This window comes from Paroedura picta, chromosome 3 (assembly GCF_049243985.1).
Source record: "Paroedura picta isolate Pp20150507F chromosome 3, Ppicta_v3.0, whole genome shotgun sequence".
NCBI classification, from domain to species: Eukaryota; Metazoa; Chordata; class Lepidosauria; order Squamata; family Gekkonidae; genus Paroedura; species Paroedura picta.
The window spans coordinates 133,419,512-133,436,497 of NC_135371.1; the positions used below are offsets into that span (position 1 = coordinate 133,419,512).

Consider the following 16,986-nt stretch of genomic DNA (forward strand, 5'->3'; position numbering starts at 1 on the left):
CCCAAGTGGAAAGGGGTGTCACTCCAAGTGTCCTTAAAGAGGGGAAAGTAGGAAAGAGAAAGGCTACAGCCCTGTTTCATGGGAGGAAGGCACAGTGCAAGGCCCCTGGAAGCACAGTGGCCATAGCATGTGCTACATGGATAAACCAGTCCTGCTCCTATTCCTGGCATGCAAATATGTCTGCACAAATTCCCTGGCTCAGGGTGGTGTACATAGAACACAGGAGAACATAAGGATAAGTACAGTGTAATTCAGTAGTCGCCAAATAAACAACAGTAATAACAATGGCTTCCTAACATTCCATAACTGGTGGTAGTAATACAATAAAATCAGAGTCCAGTAGCACTTTTAAGACCAACAAAAATTTATTCATGGTGTGAGGTTTCAAGTGCCAGCTTCCTCAGGTAGTAATGTTAAACATGTAACTGGTGGAAGAGCTCCATTTTGCAGGTCCTGCAGAACTGTGCTAGTTTCAACAAGGCCCTGATCTCTTCTGGGAACTCATTCCACCAGGTGAGGGTCAGGACAGAGAAGGATCTGGCCATAGTTGATGCCAGGGATCACTAGCCAGTTGGAAGTGGCAGAGCATAAAGCTCCTTGTGAGGTATAGACAGCAAGGTGGTCCCTCAGGTATACTAGTCCCAGACTGCGTATGACCTTCATGGTGATTACCAAAACCTTACGTCTGATCCAGAATTCAACTGGGAGTCAGTGCAGTTGTTGGAGAATGGGCCAGATGGGGGGTCTCCATGGTGTTCCTGTAAGGACCCTGGCCACAGCATTCTGGACCAGTTGCAGTTTCCAGGTCAAGGTTAAGGGTAGGCCTGCATATTCTGGCTAAAGATTCTGGGGAAGAATCAGGGAAGAATCATCCACCAGGAGAAAGAGTTGGGTGTCATCTGCATATTGATAGCAACCCAGCCCAAACCTCTGCACCAGTTGGGCAAGAGGGTGCATAAACAGATTAAATAAGATATGCACAGGATGGGGAGATCCTGGGATCCTAACATGACTGGCAGTAACTCTTTGGTGTCTCAAATATACATGTTTAACATAACTTACTGTTCGATCCTTCAGGGAGTTTCTGCATGCAAAACAGATGCTTTACCACTGACCCATATCTCCTCCAACCATTTAATTGCATAAATTGACCTTTTCTGCTCATTAACATCCCTTCCTGTACTTTTACGTCCATACCCATATTACCTTTCTCTCTCATAGACACATCTGTTATTCCTTCCCTTCCTGTACTGTGAGTATATTATTTCCAGTATTTGGTGTTTTGTTAAAGAGGCTCACAATTTAAAAAAAAACAGAATTAGGTAATTAAACCTGCCCGTACTCATCCTTCAGTGGATAATCATATATGTAAATAGTTCTGACTATCCACGCACAGAGTATAATCCTAAAAATAAGCTCCTTTGAATAAAATGAGACCTAAATAGACCAGTGTAGAGGCTGTGACTTCCTTTATTGAGTTAATCTATCTCACGTTCAGTCTTCCTCTTTTCCTGCTACCTTCGGCTTTGCCTAGCATTTTTATCTTTTCTAGTGACTGTTGTCTTCTCATATTACGATCAAAGTACAATAGTCTCAATTTAGTCATCTTAACTTCTAGGAAGAGTTCAGACTTGATTTGATCTATAACCCAATCATTTGTGTTTTTGGAGGTTCATGGTATCTGTAAAGCTCTCTTCCAACACTACATTTCAAGGGAATCAACTTTCTGTCAGCTGTTTTTCATTGTCCAGCTTTCACAACCATACATATTAATGGGGAATACTATGATATGAATTATCTTGGTCTCCAGGGACACATCCTTGCACCTGAGAATCCTTTCTCACCCCTCCATGGCTGCATTTCCCAGTCTCAATCTCCTTCTGTTTTTTTGGGTACAGTCCCCCTTTCCCCCAAGCATACTTTCAGTACTAGTATATTTCTTTGGCTCTTTCTGACTGTTGTTTCTGATTATGAAGCTAGTGGTGAGAGCCAGGCTGATGATGATTGATTGATTCTTTACCTTTCATAATTCCTGTATAGCTAGGGTGCTTTCTAGACCAGTTTCTAAAAGTAGCCTATACTGGATGCTTCAGAATAAATATAAAAGGAATAGAGCAATCAGAGAAAAAGAGAAAGCAATTTTCCTTGATTTCCTCGATCCCCCCCTTGCCCACCAGATTTCTGACATCCAAGGATGTGATATGGAATGCCAGCACATTTTTATCTAATAGACAGTCCAATTGCTGGCACATTGACTGGGCCTAGGCAGAGGGGATGCCACAGTGGATGGAGTTGCACTTGCCTTTGGAGAGTTATGTAAGTGGTTTTTAAAATGAAGTGTCTGAACTTTTATCATTTCGTTATTCTTAAAAACTTAATGGATACAAGACTGATCTAAATAATAAATTCATTCACAATATATATATTTCAGAAGCATAGCCAATGGCAGAAACATTTCCTGCATTTGAAGAAGTGGTCGGTAGTTCATGATTTATGCAACAACAACTGTGCTGAAGTCGTGTGGTCATGTGACAGGGAGAAGGGAATTCAGAATGAAGACATCAGTGATATTAAGGCCAGGGCCATGGGCAGGAGACCAAGACAGCCAGGAATAGGAAATGTAAGAGGTAGATTTTCTAAGTAGGCTTCCTTCAGCATAAGGATATCTCAGCTTGTGGGTCTTCCTCCCATAGAAGAGACGCTTAATTTTGAGGAAGGCTCCTTATATTGCAGGAAGTCTTCAAACTTGAGTCAAAAAGAAAGCTGGGGGTATAAATATTTTAATGAATTAATTAACTTTGCTCAATGGAGTGGAGCAATAGGAGTTCTACTGTGGTGAGGAAGAAGCCAGAGAGCTACAGAGGAACTGTTTCTACCACTTAGTGACTTTGTCTTGTTATTCTTCTATTTTCCTCAATGTGACTGCAAAGAGAGGCAGAAAGCATGGCACTTCTATGTACATGCACACGCGGTAGCAAAAAAAGAAGCCTGCTCTATAGGAGCTGGTAATCCATCAGGGGGAACTCCGTGACACCATCTAAGGATCCTGGATTATGGGATGAGAACCACTGAACTATGTAGCAATATTTTCATGTTAGTGTCTGAACTCTATTTCAACATCAAGGCTTTAATCACAAGGAACATGACAGTCTAAACACAGATTGAGATGTGATAAGTATGGTTGTTTCTAAAGACACATCTGCCATGTCCCTGGGCTTGTACATGATGCTGTGCAGTGCATTGATTCTTGCTGAAAGAATGAGAAGCGTCAGATTCATTGCCTTTCCAATTAAGATCACAAGCCCCAAATAATGTGCATTGCCTGAGTGATAGTTGCTGATGACAGAGCTTTCAAGGGCCCATGAACAAATTTATCTCCACTTTTTCAAAGATACCATTTGAAATGCCTAAAAATCATTTTCACTCTGTTCCCTGATTGCTTAATGTTCTATCGTCTGATTGCCCTGCTTTGTAGATAACACAGGACACCCAGCCTGGGAAATCTTCCAATGTGAGTTAAGGACAGTAGTGCATACCATAGGCCTTCCTATTCTGAAGATTAAAATACAACTCAGTTCTTGTGTATAACTTATACCCTGAGAAAATGGAGCAAATGCAAGTATCCTGATACACGGATGAAATCAGTATCACCTGATAAACACCAACAGGAGGCTCACATGATTTGCAGAATGCAGGAAATTCACAGTGACTTCAATTCTATGCCCAGATGATGCCCCCCCCCAAATAAAATCCCAGAATCCCTGTCTAGTCTGGCTTGGAGGAAATTCACCTCCCGACCCCAAAGTGGCCATCAGCATTTCCCTCGGCATGCAAGAAAGGGCCATAAGAGCCAAGCATGGACACAATCCCTTATGCCCAGCCTTCTGCCTAAATTCATAGAATTAGAATTTCTGTGAGATGCCTATATAGCCTCTGCTTAAAAGCTTCCAAGGAAGCAGAATCCACCAGCTCCTGAGGAAGCCTGTTCCACTGAGGAACTTTCAGGAACTTCTAGCTGTTTACCTGAAAATTCTTTTGAATTAATTTCATCCCATTGGTTCTGGTCCTACCCTCTGGGGTAACAGAAAACAACTCCTCTATGTCACAGTCCTTTAAGTACTTGAAGATGGCTATCTTATCACCTCTTAGTCATCTTCTCTCCAGACTAAACAGACCAAGATTCCTCAACTTTTCCTCATATGTCTTGGTCTTCAAACCCCTCACTATTTTTGTTGCCCTCCTCTGGACATGCTCCAGTTTATGTTCTTCTTCAGGTGTGGTGCCCAAAGCTGAATGCAGTATTCTAAGTGAGGTCTAACCAGAGCAGAGTAAAACGGTACCATCACCTCATGTGATCTGGACACCATACTTCTTTTGATACAGCCCAAAATCCCATGTGCCTTTTTAATCACTGAGTCACACTGCTGACTAATGTTCCGTGTATGGTTTACTAACACCCCCTAGATCCTTTTTGCACATACTATTGCCGAGACAGGTCTCCCTCATCCTACAATAATGCATTTGATTTTTCCTAATGAAATTAAGAACTTTTCATTTATCTCTATTGAAGTTCATTTTAGCCCAGTTTTTCAGCCTGTCAAGATCATTCCGTATCTTGATTCTGTCTTCTGCTGTGTTTGCTACACTTCCCAATTTAGTATCATCTGTAAATTTAATGAGTGCCCCCTCTATTCCTTCATCCAAACCGTTTATGAATATGTTGAACAACACAGAGCCCAGGACAGATCCCTGGGGCACGCCACTTGGCCTATCTGTATTGGCTCCCAGTCTGTTTCTGGGTACCATTTAAGGTGCTGGTGTTGGCCTTTAAAGCACTATATGACTTGGGACCAGCATACCTGAAGGACTGCCTGTTCTCTTATGAACTACTTGACCACTGTAGTAATCTTTCAAGGATGTGCATCAGAGACCCCTGGCTTCAGAGATTAGGTATGCGGCAACCCAGGAAAGGGCCTTATCAGTTTTGGCACTGGAACCCATGGAGACGTACCTACCCCTTCTGTTGCCAGCTTTACCAGCTGGTTATGTTTTATTCATCTGGCGTTCCCTCAGTGATCTTCCTGCCCTGCTTTTCATTAAAAAAAATTTTTTTTTACTGTTAATGTGTTTTAATTTAACTTTAAGTGCTTTAATAATGGATTTTTGTTTGGTTTTAATGTTTTAATTATGTATTATTTTAATCTGTTAGTTGCCTCGGTGACTATGATGATGGGAGAGAGTTGGGATATAAATTCTGCAAGTAAATAATCTATGAGGTTGGGACTGCTGACTGCTCACCTGTATCTCTTGTCATCAGGAGAGTTCCCAGAGGCAGTTCTGAGCAGCACTGCCTGTCTCCAAGGGAAAAAAGAGGTCCCGTTGTCATTTCATCCAGATATTTACACAGGGCGGGGGGGGGGGGGGAACCCTAGTGAGGGACAACAAATAGGTTTGTACCAAGTTCAGATCCCTCTTCATCTCTTCCTGCTTTATCTTTTATATATACCCTATATACTTGGTAGTCTCTTCAGCACAGAGTGCCATCTTGTGGCTGATCCACAAGGAGCTAGTAAATATATCATTGCATACATCAGCTGCCACTTCAAAATGTCTTGGTACAGACAGAGTCAGTATGGCATATCTGTATTACAGGTTTTAAACACATTAGATGCCTGTTTGTCATGCATTCCTCCTTGGTGAGAGCACTGGGAATTCTTTGCTAGCGAGCCCTAAACTCTCTGCACAGAACTACAACTCCCAGAGTTCCCCAAACTGCTTTCTCAATGTGAGAAATGAAAGTGAAAAGATATTGTCTGAACGTCTGGACCAGCAGCCATATCTGCTAGCAAGAACCAAGAGTATCATTCTAAGTCTGGTCATCCACAGCTGCTCATAGTTTCAGTAGGCAGTGCGTTTATATTGCCAACTATTTATTTTATACCCCACACCCTACGATATGTGAGGCAATTTAACCTCCATCAGTGCTTAACCAGTAAGACAAGTCAAATCACCATTGCAGTGTAATAGGAGAAGAAACCCAACAACCTGATCACAAGGGCCATAACAGTTTTTTTCAAAATCCAGCAAAACTGCTCTTAAAAGTACACAGGGGGAGGAATGAAACTGCTGCATGCTTCTATTAGTGTCAAAAGCAGGCTGTCTTGCATAACTTTCTAGCCTGAGAAGGTGCCTTAGTCATACTTTCTTTCTAGTACCTCATTCTAAGGTAAGTGTTGTCACATGGAAGATGGAAATTCTTGTAGTGTCCAGATAGCCCCTGCAAACACAGCACACCACTAACAGAAAGGCTTTGAGCTAATCTGACCATGATCCTGCACACATTGGATAATGCGCTTTTAATGCATTTTAGGAGTAGATTTTTCTGTTTTGCACAGGGAAATCCAGCTGCAAAAGCACTTTGAGAGTGCATTATCTAAAGTGTGCAGATTGGAGACTGGTGAGCAGGTCTAATTCAGAAGAGACAGATCCTTTGTGCATGTAGTGCCTTTTCTTTATTGATTTCTACAGGGGTACTGAGTTACAATACAATTAGGGTAGCTACTTTGACATCTGTGAACATAGATATTCTTTCACACTTTCTTTGTGTCTCTCCCCCTAAGTAGTTATCTTTTCTTTCTGTTAAGTCATTGTGGTGTGGGTTTTTTTCTTAGTGTTAAAGGTTGCTTCTGTTGCATAGGATCTCCCTGAATGCATGGTTTAGTACTCCAAAGTTCCCACACTATGTCATTCATTTAAACTTGTGGGTTATGTTTCCTATCCTCAAATTGCAGAGGCAGGAAATTAGTGTGACATGTTTATGGGTGGGTGCTGTATAGATCCTGAATGAACTGAATGGCAACAGCCAGTTCTCCCACTTTGCCATCGTGCCCAGTGAGCTGGTTCAGCAGAATATCTCTCTCTCAGAGCTAGGACTGAGTGGATTTCCTGCAGACTGCTCCTTAGCGGTGTTGTGTATTGCTTTTCATTCCTTTTTAAATCCATGTTGATTAGGTAATGTTGTAAAATTAGTTCCAAAATAATATAGAGTTGCATCAAGATTCTTTGGGTGTGGTAGTTTACTGATTTATGAATGTGCCCCTGGGCACTGGTGGAACTGTACAAAAAATACACTTTGATGCCATCTTGATAGGCACCATCTGACTGTGATTGCTTTTTTACTGTTTGTTTTAATTACCGTGTCTATTGGCAACATACAGCTTTCCCTATGATGTTCCCATAAAGTGAGATTATGTTGGCCAGATTTATTCCTTGGATCATTGTTGTATGTCTTGAACCCTTGGTGTATACCCTGCCATTTCAAAGCCATGGCTTAGATGCCATAGGAAATCTCTGTTGATTGAAGGTTCTGTATCAGCATCATTTTGTGGGGTGGAGGCATGTTAAGGCTGAAGCAGGAAGAGGGACGCAGAGAAGTCATGTTCCTCTGTTTTGGGAAGATATTAGGTATTTATTTATTTATTTATAATTAAATTTATATAGTGCCCATTTTTGCAAAGCGGGTTAAAGATGAATTACAAAAGTAGCTAAAACATCATATAATATGAAACATAATTAAACCACTATAAAATTCCAGTAGTGCTCCACTTCTTGCCAACCATCACAGTCCAGCTGGTCCATTTGGACATCACTATAGTAAAGTATGGCCCCCCGGGGGGGGCTACTGGAAGTATATGAGGAGGGAGTCGGAGGTCTACCATGTAAGGGAAGAAATAGCCAAAATTACTTCCTTTTCTTTATGCGGAAATAATCAGCAGGATCTAATCCAATGTATGAATATTTTCATTTCTCAACAGTAGAATAATCTTTGCAAAACTTCTTCCCTTCAGAAACTTTACTACAAAAGAACAACCAAAAACACAGATGATTAAAGGGAAAAGAAACTTTATGGAATAATGTTTGGTCTTCCTGTACTTTATTCTGATTATGCAAATAAGCCACAATTAATTCTTCCAGGATCTTTTCTCCATGAAAGAATGTCAGTTAGGGCAGGGGTATTCAACCTGTGGTCCTCCAGATGTTCGTGGACTACAATTCCCATGAGCCCCTGCCAGCGTTTGCTGGCAGGGGCTCATGGGAATTGTAGTCCATGAACATCTGGAGGACCACAGGTTGACTGCCCCTGAGTTAGGGACTCTTGGCACCATGTGTTGAATATTTGACTTGGGGTGCTTGAGCTGACTCTTTCCTTCAGAACTCCAATATGTTCTTTTTATTTGTCGGCTTTTTTCAGCATGCTGGAATACTCTCTGGACTTGCAGAATGTCAGTTTCTCAGCTGTTCGGACTGTCAGGGTGCTCCGGCCTTTGAGAGCCATTAACAGAGTTCCTAGTAAGTTGAATCTCTTTTCTCATTTCCCCCTCCCCTTTGATAGTAGCTCATTATTTCTGAAAATCTGGAACTAGAATAAAAACAACTTACAGCTTACTCACTACAGAAGTATCTCTTGACTGCGCCAACTGCTATTGTGTTTAGCATCCTCCTGCATGGGTGCTCCTATTAATGCATAGTCCGTCCATCGCAGCCATCTCGTCAAAAAGGACTGAATCATTAATCAGAGAGAGAGAGAGAGAGAAAATGATGAAGCTTTGCTATTTTGTTTCCAAAAGCATTTACTTTTCTTATATGTTGCTTCTCTTACTGAGCAGTGCTTTTGGAAACGTCACTCAAGAAAATCATTGTAAAGAGAATGAAAAATTTGTTTGGAGAAATCAGGTGTGTGGTAGAAAAGAGCTGACAAGCCACTGGCCAGTATGCATGATCATTCTTGTCCAAATAATGGTTTCTTGAATAATAATTAGTTAGTCTTGAAGTGCCACAAGACCTCAGTCCTTCCCTCTATTTTAATGCTAAGCATGAGTTCAAGGCTTTTTGGTTTTGAGCCCTACAACAGAAAAAAGACCCTTCTTGTTAAATTAACCTGTTACCTTGACAACAGGAGGTACTCAGACCCTGATCCATCTGTCAGAAGCCAGAAATTCCTAGGCGCTATTTGTTTTCCTAATCCCGTTAAATTAAACCTAATCTAAGAAAATGTCCCTGTTGTTGTTGCTTTTATCATTTCAGGTGGCTTGAGAAATCTCTCTTGTAATTTCCACCTCCCCCCGCCCCCAGCAGAGCTGATGGATGGCTGAATTTATTTGCCACTGTTTAACTGTGGATGTAATTCGCTTAATGCATTTACAAATCCTGGGTAATTTATCTCTGCTCCTATGCAGCAGAGGCAAGAGTGAACAGAGACATATGGAAGCAAGGCAAGGAAGAGAGTTTGAATCAATAATAAATTCAGTGACTAAATGCCAGTCATTTAGGAACAGGCCATCGATGAGAATATGTGTGTGAAAGTACAGTATATAGAGAACAGAACTATTATTACTGGAAGGAAAAAGCAAGTAGAATAAACTCAAGTGATCTGACGGCACAACAATGAAAAACCTCTTGCTGAGATATAAAAGTAAAATAAATGGCATTAAAGGTTTCTTTACACATGGTCAATATGAGCAAGACTTTAGATGAAAGATGCAGCATCAAAAAGGGAAAGAGAACCCAAGAAGAGAAAGGGATGAACATAATATTACAGAGAAGTCATATGGATCCATTTTTGTGCAGTTGTCAAGTTGAGTTGCCATCAATTTATCTTTCCATTACAGAACCAAATGTTCCTGACCTTGTGTGAATTATCTGCCATGTAAAGCTCTATATATATGAGAAGAAGGGATTTAAATGAGCAATGAGGAATTAGGATGGGGAAGGAGATATTAATATATATTCCATAGGAGAAGAATGTTGTAGACTGGTTTAGTGAGCATGAGTGTGAGAAGACTAGCAAGGATACAAGGAGGGTTAACATTTAGAGTTGCTATCTTTCTTCTGGTGAGGATCTTGGGACTTTCACAGCTTCATGACAGCTGGAATTCACAGATACATTTTCCCAGCATGACACTTTACATTTCTGCCTGCCATCTACCACTGTTGAAGAAGCAGATTCTTTTTTGCAAAGTGTAGCTGCAGATAAATCAGAGTCAAAAAGTGAGAGAAGGCTGGCAGAAGAAGTCTTGAAGCATTAGTAGTACTCTCCCTCTCTCTGACATTTTAGTGTTCCTTAATAGTATCCCTGTATCTGCCTCCTGAGATAGGCTGCCTGTCCCTCCCAGTCCCTGGCTGACTCTGGGTCTACTTTACTTACTTTAGTCTCCAGAGGGGGGTTGAATTGTTTCCACAGAAGTGCTGTTCCCAGTTGCCCCTTAAGGTCATTAAGTTTAGAAGTTGCTTAACCTAATCATATCTAGAGTGATAGTGTTGTAGAACCCTGGCATGATATAAAGGTAAAGGTAAAGGTATCCCCTGTGCAAGCACCGAGTCATGTCTGACCCTTGGGGTGACGCCCTCCAGCGTTTTCATGGCAGACTCAATATGGGGTGGTTTGCCAGTGCCTTCCCCAGTCATGACCGTTTACCCCCCAGCAAGCTGGGTACTCATTTTACCGACCTCGGAAGGATGGAAGGCTGAGTCAACCTTGAGCCGGCTGCTGGGATTGAACTCCCAGCCTCATGGGCAAAGCTTTCAGACGGCTGCCTTACCACTCTGTGCCACAAGAGGCTCTTCTGGCATGATATACCTCTAGATAATTAGATCAAATATCGTGGAAAGAAGCTTTCAGACAGCACCATCACTGCACAGAGCAATTTCTTGTGGACCCCGGAGTAAAAATTGCAAAGGTTTTTTTTTAAATTCTCAATAATTCTAGGAAGCCCATACTACATATTCTGGGATGCTGTCTTCCCCACCTTGTTTAGCATTAACACTTTAGCATTAAGCACAACTTGCATTCCACACAGCATCAAGACAAACAAAATGAAATATAGCTTAGATGGCTTTAAAAGGGAATTAGGCAGGTTCATGGAGGGTAGGTGCATTAACAGTTAACAACTATGCTGAGTAAAAGGAACTCCAAATACATAAGCAACAAACCTCTGAGTACCAATGGTAGGGGGTCGTATCAGGGTGGAGGCCTTGGTCTCCTTGCCCTTTTTGTTGGTGCTCCAGAATAACTGCTGTTTGAACCATGGTGTTGAAACACAAGAATTGCTGGTCTGATCCAACAGGACAGCTCTAATGTTATCACTGAATGCTGTTATCTGAGACCATCTCTGTTTTATTTTTAATTGTCAGATAATCACCATATTATGCAGGTCCATACAAGGATTTCCCCCCCCCCCCGATCTTTAGCCATAATAATGGTTGGGTGGTATGCAGGCAATACACACCCTACCCAATTGTCCCTCAGTGGGGTATGCCCCCAATAGGAAGCAGATACTTCCCCACTGAGGCCAATCCTGGGTATTCCCTGCAGCTGCCTCACTCTTCCTCCATCCTTCTGGAAGAAGAGCTGCCTCACTCTTCTGACCTGCTTCACAAGGGTTGGCTGGGCTAGAGAGTGGGGGTGGGTGAGAAGAGCAGGTCCACTTGCCAACCCTGTAGCAATGAGCATGGCCTTTCCATCCTCCATCTGCCAGACTGGAAGGTAGGGGGGAAAGGGGCCATGTTCGCTTGCCAGCCCAGTGGCAGTGGGTGTGGCCTCTGTGCCCTCCCACCACCTGAGACAGGGGGATGGGGAGGGAAAGAGAGCTGAGCCAATTGCCAGCTCCATGGTGGCAAGTGAGACCCCTCTCTGCCCCAGGCCTCCTGTCCCGCAGTGAGCAGGGTTATCCGGTGGTCACTGCTAGCACCTGTTTCATTCCCACATGCAATGGGCTTTGCCTCTAGTTTAAAATATTAGCTGGTTTCATTCCCTACATGCAACATGAATGTTCTGCATCGATGCAAATATATGGTGGTCACTAGGTTGACTACTCAATGTCATTAATGTAGTAGAAATATACTTAAAGGTAGGGTAGGGAGAGAGGTTGTGGGCATGAGGATTAGTCCCCTGTCAGGATTGAAGGCAAGGAAAATGAATGTAATAATAAAAGGTAAAGGTATCCCCTGTGCAAGCACCGGGTCACATCTGACCCTTGGGGTGACGCTCTCTAGCGTTTTCATGGCAGACTCAATACGGGGTGGTTTGCCAGTGCCTTCCCCAGTCATTACCGTTTACTCCCCAGCAAGCTGGGTACTCATTTTACCGACCTTGGAAGGATGGAAGGCTGAGTCAACCTTGAGCCGGCTGCTGGGATCAAACTCCCAGCCTCATGGACAGACAGCTTCAGACAGCATTTCTGCTGCCTTACCACTCTGCGTCACAAGAGGCTCATAATGTAATAATAGTTCTCCCTTTAACTACGCCTTTTCCTGTGCTTCTTCAGGTATGCGCATCCTGGTTACTCTCCTCTTAGACACACTTCCCATGCTGGGGAATGTTCTCCTTCTCTGTTTTTTTGTCTTCTTCATCTTTGGTATTGTTGGAGTCCAGCTTTGGGCAGGGCTGCTCAGAAACCGCTGCTTCTTAAAAGAAAACTTCAGTTTGTGAGTATGAATGAGGCACACTGCATGTTCCTACAGTATGCTTGCAATGGAGTTTTGGATATGCCCTTGTGTGTGCAGGGGGGGAGGGTTTCCCCCAATGTACAAGCATGCTCAGTTCCTATGGGTGTGCAAAATTCATGCACTGCCCCGTATATCTTCTCAGCAAGCCACCATGGCAGTTGTGAGGATCTCAGGCTTTATATCAGATGCACAGTCTACAGCAAAATACAGAAGAGGTAATGGGAGTGTGCAAAATCCTCTGCTGAATTATTGCTTTGAGTTGGGCCCTGCTTTTTCTTGACAGATGACACAAATTAAGAGTATACAGGATTTCTTGATTGTTCTCTTACCGCCATCTGAATACGTAGTAAACACTTGGCCAAATATACTTTGATCTGTGTTATTTCTGTAGTAACCTTGTCGTTACTATTTTTATTGTATGGATTGTTTATCAAATTGTAGTTCAGGATCCACAATTGGTACCTAGAACCATTGCTGTCTTGTCTACTAAATGTTGGGGCTGTCTTTTTGCAACAACAAAGGTGAATATAATATAAGTGCAAATACTCAGTTTTGTCAGAGAATGGTGTGGAGTCAGCAAGCAACTAGATGTCTGGCTGGAAGCCTGTCCCACAGGAAATGGCACAAGAGATAAGCTAGTACCCAGGGGAAACTGAGTCATCTCCTGATCTCATGAAAGATCAGGCCTCATGCTTTATCTGTTTATTCATGAAACTGGCTGAGGAAGAGAGAAAGCTTCAGCTGTAGAGGATTTGAAAGTTGTGACTGCAAAAACCTGTAGGAAGCCACAGTAAAGCATGAGGTCATTCTCTCTCTTTATTTGGTGGAGAGTACTGAGGGGCTTGGGAGTTCAAGGCCCTAACCAATATAAGTGTGGCTAGGAACTCTGGAGCTGTTTTCCTTCAGCTGTTGCCAGCCCCTCAGAAGTATTATAAAAGTATCAATATATCTATTGGCAATATGGCCAAATCTGTCAACACTTACATCTAGAGACTGGAACTATGAACAGATAAGACAAATCTTTCTATGAACCTGAGAAAAGTCCCAGGTTTTCAGAAAAGTCTGACATCTAAAACAAAAACATGGAGGAGGGAGGTTTAGAAGCAGTGGCTTTAAGAAACAAATACTCTATCAGTGGTCATTGTTGGAGATTGGTAGACTGTCACAACAATACTGGCCACCTTCAGCCTTTGGTTTCTGTCAGTAAAAGGCAGGGCCTTTTCCAGGAAAGAGAAAATAGTGGGGGAGAGGAAAATAAGATGCCCCCTCAAATGAATCCTTGCAGTTTCCCCATTTGTCATCAATATATCATATTTTTAACATAGCCAAATCTGTGGATACTTAAATCCAGACACTGGAACAGTTCTTGCTACAATCCTGAAAAGCCCCAGATTTGCAGAAAAATCTGAAATCTAGTCCCCCTAAAACAATGGGAAATTAATCCCCCAAATAAAGCAGCACTATATCTTAAAGAAATAAATGCCCTCAGTGGCCATTTGTCGGGAGTTGGAGTTCCTGCCTCCACACATGTCCCTGGGACAGGAGGTCAATGAACCATGTCTGGGAAGGAAGTCTACTATAACAGGAATGGTTCAGCACCCCATAAGGCACCCAAGACCAGCCAGGACAGCCACCAGGGGAGGACAGCCACCACAGGGAAGCAGCTACTCCTAGGCCACTAGAAGCAGCTGCAAAAAAAAAAAAAAAAAAAAAACAGCTAGCAAGAAAAATTGAGGTGATGCCACAGACAAGGCCATCACGGAGCATGCAGTTCAAGAGGCCAAAGAGGCCAGCTTTTAAGAGCCAGCAAGAGCCATGGGAAGTGGCAGAGGCTAGGGATGTGTGGCAGCACCCAGCACAGTCAAGCATCAGCCCCCTCCTTGAAAGGGCAGGGTAGGAGTCAGGCTGCAGAAACCTCCCTGGGTCAACAAGAGCTATAGGAGTGAAGCTATGATAGTTAAAGTGTCTTCATGCTTATGCAGCTTGTGGACTGTAAGAATTTTAAAAAAAAGAATCTGCCAATTGTTTCCACAGTTCCAACTATTCCTGGGAAGGTTGCCCAGCTGTTAAAGCACAAGTAACAGCTTCAATATTGCTCTTCTATGGCCCTGAAAATCCTTAAACTGGCTTTGGTGCTGGCTTAGGTGCTATGGGCCACATGAATCCTTACCCTGGGTTGATGAAACTCAGACAAAATTTATTTTAGGACAGGCTACCAGAATGCAGGAAGGAGGTGATGCTGAAGATAGGTGGAAGAGGCAGATAGGTAGGAAGGAGAGAAGGAAGCAGGAAAAGTGGAGCCACTTTGGGAGCTCTCATGAAAGGAGATGAGGAAATAGTGTGGGGGGGGAGAAATTAGATGCTCCCCACGAATCTTTGCAGCCCACCCCCATACATCTAAAGAGCTTCCCTAGAGGTCCTGGCAGGCTTTTTGTGCAAGACAGAAGCTTGAAGCAGTACAATTAGAACTGCAGTGACATAGGATCAATTTTCCTCCCTTTCTATGTGCCCAAACACCTCCCTAACCTTTTCCTGCCCTCAGGCTTCACAGCAGGCTGTACCCAATAGTTTAAAAGATATTAACAAATCACATTCTCAAACAAATGTCTATTGTACAATGTCTATTGCATAAATTGGTTCAGGTGGGCAGCTGTGTTGCACTGAAACAACAAAAAAACAAAGTGTGAATCCAATAACTTTCAAGACCAACAAAGTTTAATTCTGGGTATAAAGCTTTTGTCTGTGCGCATACTTGTTCAAATGTATCTGAAGAAGTATGCATGAACCCGAAAACCCAGAATTAAACTTTGCTAATGTTAATTAGGTTGATGTAAAGCCATAAAACAATTTTTTAAATCTATCACACCATTGAAATTAATTAAAATAATTAAATATAGCATTATATACAGTGTTTGAGCGTGTTCAAAGAGCTTCTCATACACTGGCTCAATCCAAAAATAGTCCTGCTGAGGTCTCATTGATTTCAGTGTTACTGAAGCATGTCTAAGTTTTTTTGGATTGGGATCATTATCTCACTAAATTAATCCCAAGACTGCTTTCAATATAATAAGTAGGGAAAGTAGGGATATAACAAGTAGGGAAAGGAGGAAAAAAACAGCCGATGTAGAGCATCTTGGCAGCAATTGAACTCTTTAAGGAGGTTGTGAACAGACATCCTGCTCACCACACACAAGACACCAGCTCAGACACTCCAGAAAGTGAGCATGTTAAGCAATTTCCCCTCCATTTCACGTATTAAAATGTGAATAGGATGAACAAGATCAGAAACTGCCTTCAGGGTTGTTGTGGGATTTTCCCCCTTCCTTCGATTCCCAAAGATTCACATCTCTTATCTGCAAAGTTAGTTGGGATTTCATTAACTTGGAAAATGTCTATAGGTAAATTGGAAATGAAGTAAGTAGACCCAATGCAGATACTGATCTGAGTGCTGTTTAATTGGACCAGAATGCCTGTTTCAGCTAAACTTTGGATGGTAATAAAAACAATACTTCAGGAATTAACTGGGCTGAACTAGTCTTAAATACAGCTTGGAAGCTTTGCCAGGTGGCATACAGGAAGACCATTTACAGAGGTAATTTCAGCCCTCACTTCCTTTACAACTTCTGACCTGACGTATTCCAGAAACACTTTATGAAGTAATTCTCTTTTAAAAACAAACAAACCCAGAGACTGGGAAATACAAGTGGGGTCTGCCACACAAAGATATTTACAAAACAAAGTATTACTCAAAGGCAGTCTTGTTATCACTAGAGTCCCTCCAATCTGAAACAAAAAAGCACTAGTCTTTTAAAGTTTCTTTATTTGTATAAATATATTCCCAAATCATATTCAAAAAATTGAAGGTTAGGGAAAATGTGCTGGGTGGACTAGTTTAATCCCAGGTAAAAATGACCTTAATTGACTGGCTTTTAGCTTTCAGTTTCAAAACCTTATATACAGTATTTGCTAGTGTATAAGACTATTTTTCCACCCTGAAAAACATGCCTCCAAGTGGGGGGTCGTCCTATACGCCGGGTGCACTTCAGTTGGGATAGACATAGCCGCCCATAGTGGCCCATAGTGGAAATGTTGGGGGGTCGTCTTATACACCCAGTCGTCTTATACGCCGGCAATGTATACAGTAAATACATTGTAATTGTGATTTTTGGTAATTTTTGTTTGAAACTTACACTAAGGAATTAGGCCAGACATTTTCAATATTCCATTTTCCTTCAAACAAATAGTAAATTATAGCGACATGTTTGGAAATTTCAATTGCCATTGGGGGGGGGGGGGATGACCTTTAATTGATATACACAGCCCACAATAACATCATCATCATTCTATTTGTTTATTTTTATTTATTTGTTTGTTTGTTTGTTTGTTTGTTTGATCGATTTATATACCGCCCTCCCCGGAGGCTCAGAGACATTTTACATTTATAGACTGCCCTTCATCATCATCATAGCTATGCCAGAGTTA

The 16,986-nt window shown here is 42.1% G+C and overlaps 1 protein-coding gene across 11 annotated transcripts in view; it reads left to right on the forward strand.

The window, feature by feature from the left end:
• The window catches only part of CACNA1G (calcium voltage-gated channel subunit alpha1 G), a 482,930-nt gene that overhangs the window by 249,645 nt on the left and 216,299 nt on the right, over positions 1-16,986 (forward strand). For all 11 annotated transcript variants that reach the window (XM_077327962.1, XM_077327955.1, XM_077327961.1 and 8 more), the window contains 2 exons: positions 8,252-8,349; positions 12,324-12,483. In XM_077327962.1, the coding sequence (XP_077184077.1) occupies positions 8,252-8,349; positions 12,324-12,483 (258 nt within the window). The remainder of the gene's footprint in view (positions 1-8,251; positions 8,350-12,323; positions 12,484-16,986) is intronic.